The sequence below is a fragment of the Tauraco erythrolophus genome, chromosome 4, assembly GCF_009769465.1.
Source record: "Tauraco erythrolophus isolate bTauEry1 chromosome 4, bTauEry1.pri, whole genome shotgun sequence".
In the NCBI taxonomy this organism is placed as follows: domain Eukaryota; kingdom Metazoa; phylum Chordata; class Aves; order Musophagiformes; family Musophagidae; genus Tauraco; species Tauraco erythrolophus.
This window is the reverse complement of record NC_141468.1, coordinates 1,876,178-1,896,969: the sequence shown is the minus strand read 5'-3', so window position 1 is coordinate 1,896,969 and position 20,792 is coordinate 1,876,178. Positions and strand designations below refer to the sequence as shown.

Sequence of the window (20,792 nt, the reverse complement as noted above, 5' to 3'; positions counted from 1 at the left end):
CCCAAAAATTTGCTGGGGGAAAAAAAAAAAGAAGAGTTTATTGCAAACATATACACAGGAAGAATAAACAGAGGGAAACAGCCCAAACTCTGGCACAACTGCAAGTATGTAAGACCTACTTTTTTTCCTTTCTTACCCTCTTGCATCTTGCCAGGCTTCCCACACCTCCGTCATCTGATCCAGGTGAGGTAAAAGGAGAACCTGGTCCATCAACTTGATGAAGTTTGGAGGCAATTTGTTCAAGGAACTGTAAAACCCAGAGAAGTTGCCCCTATAAATGATTTACCGGGGGCAGTAAAAGATCAAGGAAATTGCTGGGATTCCTTGCAAAACCCTGAAGTTTATGGGGTCGTTTCCCTGCCCCTACCAGGTTTCTCTAAAGATCTCTGTAGCATTGTAGGAGGTCTTTGACAGGGGCTGATGGGAGCCAGTGTCTGCAAAGATCAGCTAAGACCTGCTGGATTGAAGTTTTCTAATATGCGAGGTATAAGATGAGCATCGTGGTGGCACCTAAGTGAACTGGTGGCTCCAAGTCAACTGAGCTTGCCCTGAGTTGGACAATAATTGTAGAGCAAGTGGCAGTTATCCATCAGCCTTGTTACCCAAAATATCCTATCCTGAAAGATGGAGCACAGAGAAGGAGCAAACCCAGGTGTGATCTTGGCCCACTGGCGGGCTGTGGATGGAGGGAGGTGTTGGAATGAATGTCTGGAAGCTGCAGAGCAGCTCTTCACCCTGGTATAAATGGCCCATGCTGCCTTACCTCTCCTCGGGCAGGTACTTCATACACAGGTGAACTCTTAAATGCAGTGGGATTTTGGAAGGAATCAGGAAAGGAAGAAACGAGAGAAAACATCTCATTTTCCTTTCAAAGTCAGAGAAGAGCACCCTTGAATTGAAGATGGGATCATCTGTACTCTGGAAGTGCTGCAGTCATCCATCAAGGACCTACACTGGCAGCAGCAGGAGTTGGGTGGGTTTTTACTCTGGGTGAGCATTTGCAGCTCACTGCTAGAAAGCAGAGCATGGGCTTTAATTATAATTTTAAAAACATATGTAACAAAAATTAGAAACACTCAAGATGTTCAAAAACCGAACACGTTAAGAGTTCAACATGCGTGCTCATATGCATATATGAATTCATATCTGCCAGGAAATGTGCATATTTCATGCATACATGAACTTGGGGGATAAATGCTGAAGATCCACAGGTGTTTTGTTTGTTTTTTTTCTCTCCTTTGTCTCTTGCTGACTCCACATCCATCCCAGGGCATCATCTGCCCCATCACCTGTGGGTCAGAACTCTGGCCAGTGGTGCAAGGAAGGTGATGCTCTGGAGCAGACCTGCTGTAGGGTGATGTTGGTGTATGCCTTGTTGTAGAGGGACTTTCTTATTCACCTTTTAGTATTAGTTCCTATTTGCCTTTTAGTACCAGTATTTCCTTGGAATTACAAAGAGGAGCGGAGATTTCTGTTAACGTTTAAGCTTTTTCTGAATGATTTTTTTCTGCACATTTTGGGCTTAGTGTATCCCAAGGTTCAAGGAGCAAGGAAGTGTCATCCTTGGTTTAGGGCAGGAATGGTGAGGATGAGGCGGGAGAGGAAAAAATGTCATATTTGGAAAGGCAGGAGATAGAATTTAGCTTGAGTCCAACATCAAGCCTCATGTCTGAAGGTAGAGGGTACTTACAAACCTACTCTGAAGGCAATGAGTTTGGAGCTTGTTAATTTACTGCCTATCTTGACGTAATTAGATGGGATGGATTGGTGATGGGGCTAAAGGCAATGAGGGCAGTGAGCATTGTTGGCCTCCAGGGACAGTGTGTGTGCTAGAGGACCTCAACGCTGGGCAGGACCCCATGGGTGACACGTGACGTTGGGAGTGCTAACACATTCAGGTTCCTCCACCCCAAGTATAGCACCAGGGGTGCTATCCACAAGGCATTTCTGAAAATTAGCATTTTGGAGGATCTTCTTCTGTCTCAATGGGGCAGCTGATATGTTCAGGGCAGGATTGGGTGAGCTGGTCACAGTGCCATTTGCAGGAACTGGGGAGCCTTCCCTGTACAGACCAGTAAGACCATGAGGGCAGGCTTCAGTGCCAGCTGTTGTGATGGACGTGTGCTCTTGGAGGATCTACATTATCTATTTCAGTACATATTATATTACATTTCTGGTGTTATTTTAGATATGGAAATTCTCAGAACAGTGCGTTGTATTTACAAGCTAAATTATCCTTCACTTGGATTGTATTGTGGGCAGGAGTAAGTATGGACGATGGGAGGAAGAGGAGAAGAGAGGATGGAAGGAGGCACTTTTTGAAAAACGTTGAAATAAGGGCCTCTGCAGGAACATTTCTGGAGGGACGTATGTTTTGAATATTATTAACACAGAAACCCAGTCAAAGGTTTTGCTGCCTTCCTGCTCCATGAAGAGTTTGTTATGGTCCAGGACAGACCCTGCCCTATGGACCTGAGGAATAAATGGGAAGGGAAAAGGGGATGCTGCCAGGTTGGCATTGCAAGAAGGGTGCTGGGATCTGATGGACGATGGGGTGATCTGGCCAAAGCTCACAACACATCTCTTGCAGAAGAGGTGGGGGTAAAACCCAGTTTTCTTGGGTCTCAGCTCTGCAGTTCTCTATTATTTGATTTTCTAGAAGCTTTTTTACCCCTGTTGGTAAAAAGCCTGTGTTTGCTTGGTTTGTTTTGTGGATATTTTGTTTGGGTTTTTTTTGTTTGGGTTTTTTTTGTTGTTGTTTTTTGCTTTAAAGCCATCTCCATAGCAACTAATGACAGCACTGCACAGAGGTTTCAGGTTCAGGAGAAAAGGAAGGGAAAGTAGGAAACAGAAAACACATTAGAAGGACTTAAGTTCTGAGGGTCTCAGAGGTGGGTGCAGCTACCTGATGGGCAAGGTGACCACAGCCCTGGCTGTTTCAGGCGCTTGACCTTCAACCTTTCTGGTTTGGGGATCCATTTAGGTGGGGTTACCCCAGGCTCAGCCTTGTTTTCCAAAAGGGACTCATCTATAATGCAATGTGATGTTGAGGTTGTGGGTTGTTAACTGGGAGGAACAATCCCAACCCTAGCAAAGAGCTAGGCTGGATGAAGTCATCGAGCTCATCTTTTCCATATATCTGTAATTCCCACCCTGGAACTAGTCCATGTCTCCCCATGAAATCTGCTCAGCTGGAGACAAGCAAGTGAGGCTCAGAACAGGAGAAGAACTTTATTGACCATTTGAAAAGAATAAACCCCTTTCTGGCACTGCCACTTCTGCTGCAGTTGTTGCTTGGTGGAGAGAAGTCCCTGCTTCACAGAGGGAGACTTCTGTAACAATTTGGGGGAGTTGCTAAACCATCCATAGGCAGTAACCAGAGCTTTCAGCCTCCTTTGGCTGCTCCACGATGGTGGGCTGGATCTCCAAGGGCAGCAAGCGCAAGGCAGTTAATCCTGGATTTAGGACCCTGGAGGGTTAGTGTCAAAAGAGGCTAATAAAGACTTGAGTGCAGGTGACCGCTGTCTGCAGAGATCTCCTGGTGATCTTTCTTCCCCGTGTAATTGAGGCAGTGGGTGCTTCCCCCTTTCATCACACCACTAATTTTCACATTTAGGCTTCATTGCCTAAGGTTGTTGTTGCCTGAAGAAGGGTGCTGTTAAGGAAAGATGCTGGAGGAGCAAAGCTGAGCTCTCCCCTGTAGCCAGCATCAGCAAAGAGACGGAGGAATTAGTGATTTGTGGACGTTAATGGCAATTACCTAAGCCAAGATAGAATCATGGAATGGGTTGGGTTGGAAGGGACCTTAAAGATCATCTAGTTCCAATCTCCCCTGCCATGGACAGGGACACTTTTTACTACACCAGGTTGCCCAAAGCCCCATCTAACCTGACCTTCAACACTTCCAGGGATGGGGCAGCCACAACTTCTCTGGGCAACCTGTGCCAGTGCCTCACCACCCTCAGAGGGAAAAATTTCTTCCTTATCTCTAATCAGAATCTCCCCTCTTTCAGTTTAAAGCCATTGCCCTGTGTCCTGTCACTACATGCCCTTATCAAAAGTCTCTCTTCAAAGATGAGCCTTTGTAGCTGGAGAAAACCTTCCCTTGCCACTGAAGGCAGGTGGGAGCATCACACTTGGATGGCATGCATTAAAACCTCTTTCTCCTGCAGATGAATGACTTTCCAGGCTGTGTGCTGACTCCAGGAACCAAGAAGGAGCTTCTTTCCAAGGAAAAGGAAAATGTTGTGTATCCAGATCCTTGCCCTGGCAGTGGCTGTGGTGCAGTACAGAGCCATGGCCGTTCATGAAGGTATGTGACCAGTGGACTACCGTGAATGCTGCAGCTGGGGGTGATGCTGAGACACATCAGGGAGAAAAAGACCTTTTCCAGTCTGCTGTTTCTGCTAATGTCATGGATACACACGTAGATGCTGTCACGGTGGAGCTGTAGTGCTGATGCCTTGAACTTCTGCATAGGGTCCTTTTAAGTTGGCTAACAGAGCATCTCAGCTGGCCCAAAAAGGCAGGCAGGACCTGACTTGTTGCACTAGGGTTTATGGGAAATCAGGGCTCTGCTCAGTGTCCTGCTGTTCCACCTCAGCTGCTCCAGAGGAAGGTGGGGAGAAAGGGAAAACATGTTCCCTCCTGATTCCTCTTCTGAGGAATATGAGAGAAAAGACCTCAAGGAAGCCTTGAAGCCTCCTGCTACCATTTAGAGAGTTGAGATGGTACAAGGGCTCACCTCCTCCCTGGCTCCCCATTGCCTGTGCAAGCCCACAAAGAGCTTTTGGAGAGAAAGGTCCAGAGGCAAAAGGCAGGGGACAAAAGGACTCCAGAGAAGAGCCTTGTGGAGTTACAGCATGATCCATGACATGTCTCTGTAGCCTCAGGGTCCTGCAGGAGGAGGAGGCTCCTTGTGAGCATCCTGCAAAGCTAATCCAGAGCAACCAGGACTGTCATAGGGCTGGATATGAGCCAGTGGGTCCTCCCTCTTCAAATCGTTCTGCAACGACAGGCCCCCAGGCTTTGAAAGTGTAAATCCACTTACACTGAATCCAGTAAATTCAACAAGGAGTTAATGGAAGCTTTGGCATCAGCTACAAAATTAACTTGATTAAGTTCCTGTCCATCAATTAAGCCAATATACTTGACTATAATGCTATTTAATTCAAAGCTGGGAACAGTGCAATAAATCAACGTTTACAGATGTCTCTGGCAAACCTGTGATTGATGAAACATGGTAATTTTGGAGGTGCATGGAAAATTTCAAATAAAATCATATTCCCCTGTGATTAATATAGCTGTCTGCGTTGGTATTTTCTCCAGAAGGTACCAATCCAAATATGTTTAACATCACATGTTTCCGATGACAGCTTCAGGTACCTCATCCAAACAGCAAACGCTCTCAGGTTCCATTGCCAAGTTGGGCCCCTCCAGAAAGGTGCTGAGCCACAGAATGGGCTCTGATTGCCCCTTTGTAGAGAAAGGGGCACCATCCTGCCCTTTTTAATCCCATAGAGCTCTTGCTTGTTGTCTTTCTCCTCATTAGCCCTGGATGCAAATGAGGGCAGGAGCATTTTGTAGGGTAAGCAAGACTCCCAGGGGCCAGACATGGTTGAAGGAGGCTTTCTGGGGATTTGGGATGTGAAGAGATAGGTAGCAAAGGTCTCTCTGATACCAATGACATTTGGAGCATGGGCCAAAAATGCAGGTGTCTCAGGAAAAGCTGTCTACACTGCCTTGAGTAGCTCCAAGAGGTGGGGTGATATGGGGAGAGCTGGTGGATGGTGTTCTCCATCCTTGTTGAACCTTCGTTGGAATTTTCTTGTGGTCATACAGGTTGTGGTTACCCTGAGAAGCCATTGAACGATTTCCACCAGTTCTGAGGTCAGAGCCAAGGAACGGCATTGCCTTCTCTCCAAGGCCTTCTGGGGAGGCAGGGACATCAAGGTCCAAGCTAGGGAAAAGGGATAGACCCAAAAATAAAAGTGGCAGCTTGGAAAAGAGCTTGTGGTGATCTCCTATTAGCAGCTGAGCCTCCAAGATATCCCTGACATCTCAGCTGAGAAGCACTTACAGAGGATTGAGAAGGGAAGGGAGATCTCAACAGAGAGATCTAGGAAGGGAAATTGAAATAATTGTCTCCTTTTTTTTGTCAAGGGAAAGTGCTTTATATCCCCAGCTGGGTGTGAGTTAGACCAAAAAGAGCCAGTCATTTTTCTGCAATAAACAGATCTCTTAAGTTGTCAAAAGCTCAATGCCAGGAGGCACAAAGAAAGATGAGGAAACAAAAAGCCTTGAGTAACAAAGACACTTGGACTGCCGTCCTCTGCAGCTGGCAAATGATCTTCTGTCCTGCTGTGTGGCCAAAATGGACTGATCTTGGACACAGCAATGAAAGAGAGCACAAAACCTGCATCTTTACAAGACCTTTCAGGACCCTGCTTATAGACATGGGGTAAAAGCCAGGTAAATTGAAGAGGTTGAGCTAAAACAGGCTTTTGAGTCCCTAAAGGAGACCTACAAGAAAGCTGGAGAGAGTCTTTTGACAAGGGTGTGTAGTGATAGGACAAGGGGTGATGGCTTTAAACTGAAAGAGGAGAGATTTCCATTAGATATAAGGAAGAAATTTTTCACTCTGAGGGTGGTGAAACACTGGCACAGGTTGCCCAGAGAAGCTGTGGCTGCCCCATCCCTGGAAGTGTTCAAGACCAGGTTGGATGGGGCTTTGAGGAACCTGATGTAGTGAAAGTTGTCCCTGCCCATGGCAGGGGGGTTGGAACTAAATGATCTTTAAGGTCCCTTCTAACCCAAACCATTCTATGATTCTACGATACCATTTGCACCAGAAGCACAAGAAACCCACAGAGCACATCTCCACAGCAATCTGGAACAATTACTGCAGCCTGGTTGGATGCAAGTTGATTTCCAGACCTGCAGCTGAAAATCAAGGCAGTGGCTGTTGAAGTCCAAAGCAGTAGTAGCACAAAATGAAAAAAAAAAAAAAAAGTGAAGAGGTTGAGCCCAGTCCTGGTGAGCAAGTCCGCAATACGAAAAGTCCTCCTCCAGCAGTCAGCATGGTCTACTTTTTAGAAGTCCCACAGTAATAACTCAGCATCTATCTGCAAGAGAGAGAAGCACCAAAGAAAATATAAATTTTGAACATCCCTCGTAGAGCCTTCATTAATTTAAGCATCCTTAAAAGTCATCAGATTTCTGCCCATGAAATATATTTATTGGATACCTAAAGAAAATTAAATTAAATTGAGACTGAACGCTGTAAAGGGAAACATGCCTTGATGTTCGTTGAACAAATTTCCCTGTACACCTGTCCCTCCCAGCCAGCTGTCATCAGATAGCTCTGGCTTGTACAGAAAAAAGAAAAAAAAAAAGCTCAAATTGTTCATTCTTTGCACAAGATACTTCTCATGCTTGAGGTCACTGGCAGCTTGGCAAGAGTGGAGCATTGCAGAGCTTAATGCTTGGAGTGTCCTGAGCTCTCTCCGTGCAAGACTGGAAGACTGAATTGTTTTAGGGCTGGCAAAGCATAGGTGGTCCCATGTCTGCATGAGGGTATCATAAGGGCTTTGGAAACTCTGATGGCAAGAAGCTCAGGCTGGTTGGTGGGGTGGCAGAGCTGCCACATTCCGAAATTTCAAGTTGTGTGTGGTTCAGGTGTCGGTGTCTGCCTCTGGATATATGAAACCCACTGGTGTCCCCTTGCTTCCAGCATGTCCTACAGACCATCATGCCATGATGGGTCTGCATCTCTGTGTTTGTCCTTCAGGTGAGAAACTTCCCTGGGTGGGAACAGCAAAATGAGGAATTAGGAAGAAGTTAAAGAGCCTGTTCCTCTGGGAAGCCCATTATTACCCACTTCACTGGGCCTAAGTGTAGCCTCTCTGCCTTATCTGTAATACCTTGGGGGTCCACATGACTCAGAGAGGTGTATCTCCTGGCTGGCTCATTGCATGATGTGGGATGAGCCTTCCTGCCCCTCTTCTCCCTCAGCATGCAGGACAGCAGAGGTGGCCGACGTTTTGTTCCTCGTGGGGCAGTCACAGGACGCAGAGAGGGAGAGCTCCTGGCTGGTCAAGGACTTCATCAGCAGCATGGCTCGTTCTTTCGAGAACACCCTGATAGGCAAAGGAGGCATCCGGCTGGCGGTGGCGCTCTACGAGGAGAAACCAAGGTGAGTCAGTCCATGCTCTACCACCAGCACCCGGGTTTCTATAGCCCTATAACTCTAGATGGGCAACCATGTCCCCATGGTTAAAGAACTCTTGCTGCTCTGCTGACCCATTACAAGAGCAATGCAAGAGTTCAACTCCCAGCAGTGTCCCAGAGTCTAGAGGTGCTCGGCCATGGGGAACTCTTCCAGGGCAGGGAGGCTGGCATTTAATTCAGCCACAAGAAATTCCTCGCCATCTGATTTGAGATAATGTTTTATGGTAACAGGGCTTGAGGCCCATACCCTGGACTCTGTTGACCACTGTGAAGAGGACTCCCTGCCTACTTATGAGCCTAGTGTGACCACCTAAATGTCAATATTATTGCTGGTCATTACTATTAGCAATGCATCTCTTGCTCCATATTCACCCATATTCTTCCATTTCTCATCCCCAGGATGAGTATTGAGCTCACGGACTATGTGACCATCAAAGAAATGCTGGTGGCAATTCAGGATCTCTCCCTCAAAGGTGGCAGCTTAAAAACAGGGTCAGCTCTGATGTTTGCAGCTCACACCATGTCTCGCCTGGACATTCTGCGAGAGGATGCTGCAAAGGTGAGCGACCTTCTATGACGACTTCCCTGATGTCATCCTTGGTAGGGATCAGACCTCTAACTTCTTTACCTGAAGGCATGAATGAGCTGGTTGTTTTTCATTCATCCCATCTGATTTTTGACTTGCAGTTGAGGGATCTCATGTAGGAGCTCATTCAGCTCACTTTATTGGTGACAGAAGGAGAGAAGCACCTCTAGATTTTCAAAAGACTGACTCGCTTTTAAAAAATGCTCATATTTCCCCACAGATTGCAAGGAGACCCAACACTCTAGTCTTAAATGCCTCCAGATGAGTACCCAAACTCGGGACACCTACTGCATAAGCTAACTGAGCAGGCTCAAGGCATGATTAAGACAAGGAGATAAGTTGTGGTGTTGGTGCAGGTGGCTGTTGCTAATAGTCTGCGCACACCCACTCCGGTTACAGAGAGTGGCAGTACAATCAGTGTCCTACTCGAAAAGCAGAGACACATCGTGGCGTCTTTACCTTTCAGACATCAGTTCTGGGTCTTTGGTTTCTTCAGATTGTTTTTTAAAAAATTATTTTGTTCAGAATTTCTAAGGGGCTCTGAGGATGCTGAAGAGAAGGTGCTGCATTCTGGTTTGCTCTGCAGACTGCATGAAAAAATTCATTCTGCTCGGCTCTGATGGTAGATGGTCTTGAAAACAAGAAGAGGGCAGCTGCATGGGGAGTGGATACACCCCATGAATTGAGTCTGAAACTATCTTAGCCAGCTTTCACCTCCCACGGGCCTCCCACATTTTCAGCTTGGTGCTGCACCTTCTCCTTTGCTCTGAGATCCTGCATGCCAAATGTGGTCTGCGTGATCCGTGTGATCAGCGTGGTCAATGAGACCTGTTTTGAGTCGTGGAGCAGGAGGGAGAACATGATGCAACAGGTGGGATGTGTTACCCACCTCAATCGACTGCTGAAAGGTGTTGCAGCAGGGTGTGTCTTCATTATAGCATCCCATGCGCCAGCCATATCTCCTGCTACGTGATCTGACACAGGACTACCTGGAAAGCTCAAAAGGTCTGGGATTGCTGAGTTGGCTGTCATTTCAACCTAGGCTGTGGCTGTGAGAGTTTCTTACCACCTGATAGCACCATCCAGGTGCCATTGGCCAAATGTGGTGTCCAAAGTGCAGCTGAGTTCTCTTTTAAGGGCTGCTCTTACTGACTTATAGGGGTGAATCCTCTCTCTGTGTTGGCATTAATCTCCTTTTGGGGCCAGAGATATTGCCCTGAGCAGAGGTGAGACACAGCTGAGCAGGACGAGACGTGCAGAGAAGGTGCTGTCATGAGCAGCAGCAGTTATGCCCTGCTCCTTCCCAGCTCATGCTCATGAAAGCTGATGTCATGTGAGTTACCCCAGAGGTGTGGGTTTTCGAAGAATTAATTTTCAAGTGCTTATCTCTTTACAATAAGGGACTTCATCCAATGTCTGGCTTGTCAGTGTGAAAATCCCGCAACTGTCTCTGTAACCTCCTCATCTTGTGCACTTTCATCCTCTGGCTCTTATGCCAATTCTTCAGAAGGACAAGGATCTGTTGGAGTGGGTCCAGAGGAGGGCCATGAAGATGATCCAAGGACTGGAGCACCTCTGCTATGGAGACAGGCTGAGAGAGTTGGGGCTGTTCAGCCTGGAGAAGAGAAGGCTCCAAGGAGAGCTTCTGGCAGCCTTCCAGTACCTAAAGGGGCTACAAGAAAGCTGGAGAGGGACTTTTTACAAGGGCATGGAGTGATAGGACAAGGGGCAATGGCTTTAAACTGAAAGAGGGGAGATTTCCATTACATATAAGGAAGAAATTCTTCACTGTGAGAGTGGTGAGGCACTGGCACAGGTTGCCCAGAGAAGCTGTGGCTGCCCCATCCCTGGAAGCGTTCAAGGCCAGGTTGGATGGGGCTTTGAGCAACCTGATCTAGTGGAAGGTGTCTGCCCATGGCAGGGGGGTGGGAACTGGATGATCTTTGAGGTCCCTTTTAACCCAAACCATTCCATGATTCTATGAATTCTTGTAGGTAGTTGTTTTGATCACGGATGGGAAATCCAGTGACTCAGTTGAAGATGAAGCCCAGGTCCTGCAGGATTTGGGGGTGACGGTGTTTGCCGTAGGTACGTATGGACATGTGAAGTTACATGGAGCATTGCCACCAAATACTCTGTGTGTACCAACACACAGTCTATGCACTGGGGAAGGCTCCTGATGCACAAAACCCCCCTCCTTTGAAAACTGCACCCATCCCCAGGCTCAGCCACTGGCAACTACTGCCAGTACGGAAAATAACATCCGTGCTGCGCTTGGGTGTTTTTTGTTGTTGGCGATAGCTGATTTATTCAGTGGAAATCTGCGGGTTTGCATCTGTCAAAGCTACTTGTGAATTCAGGAGGAGTTCAATAACTAGTTCCACAACAGTCAAAATGTTTTGATGTGACATTTTCAAAAATGAAATGTTTTTACTTTTGAAGGTTTCTCTTAATGGGGTTCAGAGACCAACTTTAGCTGTGTTAAAAATGTCCATCAGAATAATTCCATGAGAAAGGAAGACTTTCAGCGCCCCTCCCACCCCCAAAGAGCTAAATACAGCCACTTATTGCAAGTCAAATCCTTCTCTTCACCAAACATTTCAGGGAAAAAGAGGGAGATGGTGGTGGTGTTTCATTATGGAGAGCAACCGGGTCCATTTGGACCAATGTGGCAATCTCTCACTTGCCTTTGGAGAAAACCTTGACCCTTTTTCCCTGATGAAAGAGGCTTCACCATTTCCCATCCAGCTTGAGACTCAGTTCCTTGTTTCATCCTTTGCCATGGGCAGTGTGACTCCAAAGCTGGTGTAAAACTCAAAGGCGGGCACATTGCTCCCACTTGCTCTTGACAGCCCTTGCCAACGCCTGGCCTGCCCCATGGATGGTGTTTGATATCCTCCTTTCCTCTTCTTTTCTTCCTCTAGGAATTAAGGATGCTGACAAGAATGAACTGAACAAAATAGCTTCAGAGCCCACGGCAGAGCATGTACTTTACGTTGAAGATTTCCACCTGCTCCACGACGTGGCCCCCAAACTCTCTCGAAGGCTCTGTTTCACTGCCTCAGAGCCACCACGGCCCATCAAGCAGACTGTGCAAGGTGTGTCAGGGCTCTCCCTTCATCCTGCTTTCCACCTGCTCAAATCAGACCCCTCCCAGTCCCTGGATGTGCCAGTCACACCACGGAGATGGACCTCCCCCATCCCCTCAGTTCATCACAAGGGAGATTTAGAGGATTGGATGGCCTGGCCCTAGAGGAGCAACCACCTCATGGAGCATCTGTGGCTTGAGGACAGTGGTTCTGTGTATTTTACTTGTGTCTGCATCTCTGTGGTTTGTCTGGTGATACTGGATCCTGAAAGTCTTGCTGCTGGTTCAAAGAAAAAGAGCAGCAATGGGCTGGGGCAGCATTTCTGCCCTTTGGAGGCTTTCATCATGGGCCTCTCATGGTGAACTCTGGCAGCACAGCTCAGGGTCTCAGGAAGAGCTTCATTCCTTGCAGATGATGCAAAGAGCAGCCAAAGAGATCTCCAAAGAGATCTAGATCTCTCCCCAAAGAGATAGTGATGTTACAGTGAATCCAGAAGTGATGGTTTTGAATTCCTGCCCCGCTCTTGGCACACAAACTCATGAGAAGATGAGTTAAAAGCTTGGAGCAGAGCTTGGGAGAACTTCATCCCAGTCCTTAAAGGGTCTTTTTATGGTTCCGTAACACGTTGTGGTCCAAACCAAAGGCCTTTCCTTTCTCTTTTTGCAGCTGAGAAGATCTTTGGCCCCCGGGATTTGCACATCAGTGAGCACAGCCACAGCTCACTGAGACTCACGTGGATGCCAGCTACAGGGAGGGTAATGGGGTACCGTGTCCATCTGCATCCTTTGCTGCCTTCAGGGCAGACAGTTTTGGAGGAGCAGCGGCAGGTAGAGTTGCATTCCTGTTTTGCAGAGCACCAGTTGCAGGTCCTGATGTTAGGGGTTAGTCCTCTGCTGAGGCTGCTGATGGCACAGCCTGGTTAGGAGATGACACCATGTACCTCAACCATCCTGGTCACAGCCTGGTGCATTGGTATAAATTCCTGAAGCTTGAAGTGAAATTCTATAGGTAGAGCATCAAATTTGCAGGTGTCTTGATTGCTCGTGCTAATTTTGGCATTGCTGTTGTGGTGAGATGGAGTTTCTGGGGATGACGGTGGGGAATGGTAGGGTGGAAGAAGGATGTGGCATGCACTGCCACAAGCTCTGTTGGGATGATAAGAACAGGTCACTGGAAAGAACTCTTTCTCTCCTCACCTCTGTGATCCCACCTCTCAAATAAACTCTCCCAGCTTCCCTAGCAGCATCCCCTGGTCCTCTTCCTGCCAAAATTGTTCACCTTGGTAACATCTCCACACGTTTAGGTTTGGGATTTGCCATGTCCTTGTGCGAGGGATGCTGCCATGTGTGCCAGCTCGCTGAGGTTCAGCTTGATCATTGCACAAAGCTTGAGAGCAAGATTGAAGGATAGAAGATTTTTGCCTAAAAGCTTTGATTTCTAATAACAGAACAAAACTATAAAAGCATAAATTATTAAGTTTAAGATTATTAATTGTATTAATTATTAAGATTGTATTTAATAAGAATTATTATCCTTGGCTGCTTTAGAATCTCGTAAGAACATGGTGAAAACAGAAGTTGTCCCCACCTCTCCTGCTCTCAGGTTAGGTTGAAATTTCCCTCTATGAGCTTGAAAAAAACTTTATTTGCTGGAGACGGTTGCTTTTCCTCCATTTTTTTTAAAGCGGATTGGAGACCACCCTCACCCTTATGCACACTCTTGTTTTCATGGAGATTTTTCTGGGCTAACTCATGAAACCCACCCTTGATGCTGTCCTGTGTTACTGCTATGTCCAGTGTGAACCCAGATATCCTTTGAGGATCACACTGTTCTGTGTTAGTACCTTTTAAGAGACTTCTCCTTATGGAAGTCACCTTGCATCAAACGTGAAGCCTCGTGCTCCTAACCTGTTGCAAACATTGGGGTCTTCTGGTGTCATGGAGGTGTAATGATGTCCTTTTTCTCCCTGTGTGACAGATTATGGTGGATGGTGACAAAAGTAACGTGCTGGTGACTGATCTGAAACCCAACACTAAGTATGTCTTCACAGTGAGGGCCATCTACGCAGATACCCTTGGGGAGTCAGCAACTGTCAAGGGGAAAACAAGTGAGTGTCCCTTCTGCAGTCATCCCCGTGCGTTCCTTGTCTGTCTGGGTGCAGGAAAAAACTCACCCCAAAACCATACGTGCGAGGAGGGAAGGATGGATGCATAGAACTGAGTAGGAGAAACATCTGCACGAATGACCATGGTGTGGGGTGCAGGGTTGTGAGTGAGGCTAGAGTAACCCATGTGGTTAACCCACTTCAAAGCAGAGGGTGCAGCCTGCTGGAAAGCTCACATCATCTCGTTTAATAACCATCAGGATTAACGAATTCAGGCTGGGATTTGGTTAATATAACACCCACGTACCTGGGATGAGAAAGCTTTTGGAGACCACAGGTTGAGAAACACAGACATGAGTTTTATGGAGCGAAGTATATTCTAAACACCTTGTTTCTGAAGCGGATGGTCCAAAAGGCTTGGGTTGGCACTATGCATGTGCTTAGGGCTTCATTTCACTCAAGATGAACACCAAGGTGGTATGATCATGACCTTAGGGAGTGTCCCAAGTAATGATCTCTGGTCCCATGAAATGATCTAGGCTTCCTCTGGATTGCAGTCTGCCATGCCAAATTCCTTTGCTGTCACATGGCTGGCTGTAATGACAAGGTTCTTGGAAATAAAGGAGCAAATTCATTCTTGGCCAAACCCTGGAGTACAAGACACTGGGTCAGATGTGATGGATGGAGCAGGTTTTGTCCCAGAAGTCTCTGCACTACTTTAAGGAGTTTTAAGAGTTTAAGGGGTGCACTAATTCTACTTCCCTCCCTGTTTTGGATGAAGCGCCAAGTCTGCTTTGCCTGACGGTTTTTGAAAAGAATTACTCCTTTCTTCCTTGCCTTTTGTTTCTTTCCCCACTTCCTACAAAGTCTTAAATTGTTTGTCTTCTTGAAGGAAGATCTCCGACAGGATGAATAAATAAAGCGCCTCAATGAGGTTGACTCATACGTACTTGCCAGGAATAAGACGGAATGTCTTTATGGGTGGAAATAAAGTCGTTGGATCTCTTCTCTTATTATCCCCAACCATGAAGCCAGAGGCAGAAGCTATAAATCTGTCTGCCATGGCTGGCCGGATCGAAACGGGCTCCTCTTTGTAAGAGTGGCGTCCGTAGACGCAAGTAGCGTTTGATTCATGTGTCCTTGCTCGGTCTGCGTGAAACCACTGCGGAGTTTTCTCTGCTCGGGAGGAAATGCCTCGTGGGTAGATGTTTCACAGTTCCTGACACCATTCGAAGAGGAGGCCCACAAGCGCTCTGCCTCGGGGGTTTTTAGCTCGCTTTTCAAGCAGACAAGACTTTGGTAGAGGGGGAATGGTCACTTTTGAGGATTCAAGGGAGAGGATAGGGAGAATTGGTGCTGCTCACCTTTGTGGCTCTTTGTCCTTGAAAACAAAAGATTTTCCAAGGGTCTTCGCTGTGGCACGTTGTTACAGCAGTATCACATCCATTTCTGCAATATTTTTGTACCCCAAAGCACCTGTGCCTCCAGTCACTAATTTCCGTGTGATAGAAGAAGGACTTTTCAGCTTGAAGGTGGCTTGGACACCTCCACTGGGCAAGCTGGAGGGTTACAAGATCTACATCCCCAGAGGTGAGTTCAGATTGTATTAATTTTTTTTTTTGAGTTTGCTTTAAAAGGAGCAGTAATCCAAGGACAAGAAAGGTGCCATTTTGTCCAAGGAACAACACACCACAGAGCTTTTGGCATTACTCTGAAAGGAGGCCGGGTTAGCCTCTTTCAGAAACTGTGGTTCCTCCAGGACAGAGGAGGAGAGTCCTTTGAAGGACTTGCTTTTGAAGGATGATGCTGTGGATGCCTTGTGTCCATTTGCACTGTCACATCCAGACCCACCCTGGATGTTTTTCATACTCAAGTGCCTGCTTTGGTGTGGATGTGGGGTGAGTTAAAGACTTCGGTATGGCTCACGCTCAGCTCTGTGTGATCTGGAGGGCTGGGGACAGCATGGACATGTCAAGCCTTAGCTACAGATGTAACCCTCAGCAGCATCACATGGGTTGGGACACTTCAGCCATGTGCTCAAACTGGGTCCTGTGCATGCTCTTCACCGTGTTGTGAAGACATCGCCATGAGATACAGACCTCAGGCAGTGGGAAGGCTCCACCATCACTACTCTTGATTTTGCAGCCAACAGACCAGGCATGATGTATGAGCAGGTTCTGCGGGGCGATGTCTCTTCCCACGTGCTGGATAACTTGCAGGAGGATAGAGAATACACCATCAGCATCTACGCAGTGTACCCCCAGGGGCCGAGCCAGCCTGTGGCTGCCGTGGGGAGAACATGTAAGAGGTTTGACTCTGTGCTTGGTCCCTTCATGCCCTGGGCACCGTGTTCACACTCTTTGCTGTTGATAAGCACTTTGCACTTGGTGGGTGCTGCAGCTACGTGTGCGTCAAAGGGGTGATGTTCAACAGGTCCTTCCTAACTCCAACCTTCAGCCCTGCTCTCCCCCATCACATGCATGGACATGGGCACCCTCAAACACCATCACGCTGCTTGGGAGGAAGGGTGGGAGATCTGCCAGAGCCTCTCTTGCCCTCCTGTTTTGCAGCCGCACTGCATAAAGCAAGCGAGGTTGGTGCCTTAGAAGCATTGGTCGTGGAAATCAGTGGTCACAGATGTGGTTGTTTTCACCACTGCTTTTATGAGATGCTTTCAGCCTGTCGGGCAGGGCAGAAACCCTTGAAAGTCTCTCTCCTTCTGACAGATGGGCTGGAGGTATAGTGATGGGGGGAGGGCAGCCAGCATAGCCTTCCACTGGCAAGTAGGTGCTCTGAAAGGCTTGTTCCGTGTCCTCCTTCCAGTGAAGCTCCTGCCTGTGAAAAGCATCTTGCTGCAGAACGAGACCACTGACACACTCCAGGCAAGGTGGAGCCCTGTTCGGGGAGCAACGGGGTACCGGCTCACCTGGACATCCGCAGGTAGAGACTCAGGAGCGGGGTGCATGCATCAGTGGGCAGGGAGATGGAGACAGGATCCCTGAGGTCCCCAAGTCGTTGGGCGCACTGACACCTTCTGTGTCCAGACATGCAATGAGAATCTAGATGAAAACAAGGTTTTTTGGGTCTGTGAATGGTGGGGTTTTCTGCACATGAGGATGAATCAACAGTGTGCAACAGAGAGCTGTACCATGGGTGTTGATGGTTGGAACAGGTTGCCCAGAGAGGTGGTGGATGCTCCATCCCTGGAGACGTTCAAGGCCAGGTTGGATGAGGCCCTGAGCAACCTGATCTAGTTGGAGATATCCCTGTTCCTTGCAGGGGGGTTGGACTAGATGACCTTTGAAGGTCCCTTCCAGCCCTAACCATTCTATGATTCTATGATGGTAAACTCCACCATGGATGCAAAACTCATCATAGAAACATAGAGTGGTTTGGGTTGGAAGAGACCTTAAAGATCATTGAGTTCCAACCACCCTGCCATGGGCAGGGACACCTTTCACTAGACCAGGTTGGTCAAAGCCTCATCCAACCTGGCCTTGAACACCTGCTCTGGCTCTGCATAAATCAGGCTAACAGTTATCCAGCCTTGTGAATGTGGTCTTAGTGCTGGATTTGCTGGTCCTGAGTAGCTCTGGAAAGGGTCAATAGCTCGAAGGAAATAGCTCAGGGAAACAGACCCTGATCATCTGGGGTTACCCCCTTTTTGGGGCGTCAGGTACCACATCACGGACTCAAAGCGCTTGTGCTTGTTTCTTTTCTCTCTGCTGTGCTAAGACTTGGCTTTGTCCCCCAGCATCCCATAATACATCCTCATTCTCAGACAGACTTTGGTGTTTGAAGACAGATCTGCCTTTGCAGCTGGAGCCTCTCCCCTGCTCTGAACCCAAACATGTTTTCATTGCTGGTGTGGGGGAGCAGCAGTTGGAAATTCAGGTTTGATGGCATGTTTTGGCCTTGGGAGATGGATGTTTCTGTGGTTCAAAGATGAGATGGGATGTCAGGACACCTGGGCTCCATCACAGGCTTTGAATAAATAGGCTCAGTTCCCCTAGTTATGACATAAGGAGATGTCTCCCACCAGGGAAGGGGGGGGGGTTAGTTCCCAGCAGGGGAGGGGGGTTAGTTGGAGCGCAGCTCTGAAGGTCATCAGAAGGGAAAATTCTTTACAGGGAGGATACGAAACTGGTTTTATTGCTTTGTAATGAATAGTTCTCCGGAAAAAATCATGGCACCCCCCAAAACTCAGCTGTTTACCCAGTCCTTGTTAGACACCCCAGCTAGAAATGGAGCACACGCGTGCTCAGCCTGGCACATCTTTGGAGTGGGTATGCTTCTTCTCGAGGGGACATCCCCTGATGAAGCAGGAAGGACACATCACCTCTGCACCAGGTTTGCTCTTTCCAAGCAGCTCTTTCACCTGATACCGGTTCACCTTAAATCCAAGGGTGGCAAAAATCCCAAGGGGCAGCCCACCCTCACCTCTCCATCCCATCCTGGAGCCATGCTTTACTGGTGCAATGGTGTTGGGATCCAGACACCTTCTGCCCATCCCCGTGCAGCCATCCCGGGCACTGGAGGGATTTGATTTTTCTTCTCTGCCTTCCAGGACAGAGGAGAGATAAACATAAACGAGCGGCTGATGTGGAGAGAAGGTCCATGGCATGATGGGTGGGAGAGGGAGGGGGATGGGGCTGAGGATGCTGGTGGAGCAAAAGATGGGGACATGGCACCCTCCAGTGACCAAACTGCGAATGGCATCCCCCTCCAAACAGCCTGTTGCTGCCTGCCCCTCTCCGCCCCTCTGAAAACGGGGTGCGATCCCCAGGGATTAGGTTTTAACCCTTCTCCTGCCGTCCCTCCCCGAAAGCGATGCCCAGAGGTTTAGCTGAGCGGTTTCTAGTCCGCAACAAGGATACAGAAATGAGAAAATGTCTTTTACGGCATCGGTTGGCTCCAGTGTCCTGCATGGAAGGCAAGATGCCTCCAGCACTGAGTCACCCAGGGCTGGGCAGAGTGTGGACCCTCTTGCAGGACGGCTCGCAGACCCATATGTGGCCATGTGTGTGTTGCTACCTGATTTATTTTTCTTTGGCCTTGGTCTGTCGGTGATGACCGTGGTCTGTCCGAGTGGCTGTGGGTTATTTCTACCTGCGTAGATGTTAGCCCTTCAACCAAGACGTGCTCATGGCACTGAGCCCTATCCCTACTGTCCTCGGCTTGAGGACCTTGCTGGCACATGTGTGAGCCAGGACAATGAAATGCTGTTCAGTCTTCCACAACTGTGTAGTTCTCAAGTGGTTCTTTGCACAATTTCCCACTGCCCTCCCAGACAAGGAGACCCAAGGAGGGTGGTCCTCCTTGGTCTGACCGAAGAGACCCCAGACTTCATTTCTCTTTGCAGAGGGCAGCATCCAGGACGTGAACCTCAGCAACACCTACAGATACTACATGATCCAAGGGCTGCAGCCTGGCACAGAGTACATCGTCACCATCAACCCCATCTTTGGGGATGTTGAAGGGCCAGTGGTGAGCGGAAGGGCAACGACGGGTGAGTGCCCTGCAGCAGGGGTGGGAGCCAGCCCAAGAGGGCATGGATGGAGGTGAGGCTATGCTGGCAGCACAGAGCTGGTGTCATTTGTACAATCACAGAATGGTTTGGGTTGGAAGGGACCTTCAAGATCATCAGGGAAACCTGCCACTAGATCAGGTTGCTCAAAGCCCCATCCAACCTGGCCTTGAACACCTCCAAGGATGGGGCAGCCACAGCTTCTCTGGGCAACCTGTGCCAGTGCCTCACCACCCTCACAGTGAAGAATTCACTAGATCTAATTGAAATCTCCCCTCTTTCAGTTTAAAGCCATTGCCCTGTGTCCTGTCACTACACACCTTTGTCAAAATCCTCTCTCCAGCTTTCTTGTAGTCCCTTTAGGTACTGGAAGGTGCTTTAAGGTGTCCCCAGAGCCTCCACTTCTCCAGGCTGAACAACCCCAACTCTCTCTCAGCCTATCTTCAGAGCAGAGGTGCTCCAGCCCTTGTATTATCTTTGTGGCCCTCTTCTGGACCCACTCCAACAGTTCCATGTCCTCCTTATGTGTTGGGGTCCCCAGAGCTGAACACAGCACTGCAGGGGAAGTTGCATGAGAGCAGAGCAGAGGGGCAGAATCCCCTCCCTTGACCTGCTGGCCACACTTCTTGTGATGCAGCCCAGGATACAGTTGGCTTTCTGGGCTGTCAGTGCACATTGCCAGTGACTACATTGGTGTAGTTGCCGCCCTGCCTGTCTCCTGGTGCAGAAAGCAGTCTGGATCATCACAGCTTTCAGGGGCCACTTAGAAGATGTTGGGACCATGATGCAATTGGTCAACTTTGCTCTCTTGCAGTGGCATCGAGCACTGTCCAGATGCTGAAAGTGAGTGAGATATCCATCAACAGTGCTCTGGTCTCCTGGAACTCGGTTGCTGGGGCCACTGGGTACCGAGTGACTTGGGGTCCTACACCAGGTAAGATCCTTTCCTCCAGCCTGTATCATCTCCATCTTCTCCTATAGGATGGGAGATAAAGCACTAGGAACCTTGGGGATGATGGGCGTAGGGGCAGGTCCAGCTCATTAACTGGTCTGAGCAGCCTCTCTCACAACTTCAGGGCACAAACTGAAACCAGAAATTATTCCTGGACCTGACCTGCAATGCCAGGGTCTCTGCAGCAACTATGTTCAGCCTGATTCCAGCCCAACACATAGAGCAGGAGTCCTATACCACCTTGTCTAGTCCTCAGGGAAGAGGTGGGGCAGGTGATCCAGCACGGAGGCTTTGCAGCAACCTGG

General features: G+C 48.4%; 1 protein-coding gene across 1 annotated transcript in view; it reads left to right on the top strand.

The window, feature by feature from the left end:
* The first annotated feature begins 3,409 nt into the window (after positions 1-3,409).
* LOC104379513 (collagen alpha-1(XII) chain-like) overlaps positions 3,410-20,792 on the top strand; it is a 57,321-nt gene continuing 39,938 nt past the window's right edge. Inside the window, exons 1-12 of the mRNA XM_086609851.1 lie at positions 3,410-3,476; positions 8,014-8,194; positions 8,629-8,788; positions 10,810-10,903; positions 11,740-11,913; positions 12,571-12,659; positions 13,882-14,011; positions 15,497-15,598; positions 16,154-16,309; positions 16,832-16,948; positions 19,371-19,517; positions 20,350-20,469. Coding sequence (XP_086465977.1) covers positions 3,410-3,476; positions 8,014-8,194; positions 8,629-8,788; positions 10,810-10,903; positions 11,740-11,913; positions 12,571-12,659; positions 13,882-14,011; positions 15,497-15,598; positions 16,154-16,309; positions 16,832-16,948; positions 19,371-19,517; positions 20,350-20,469 — 1,537 coding nt within the window. The remainder of the gene's footprint in view (positions 3,477-8,013; positions 8,195-8,628; positions 8,789-10,809; positions 10,904-11,739; positions 11,914-12,570; positions 12,660-13,881; positions 14,012-15,496; positions 15,599-16,153; positions 16,310-16,831; positions 16,949-19,370; positions 19,518-20,349; positions 20,470-20,792) is intronic.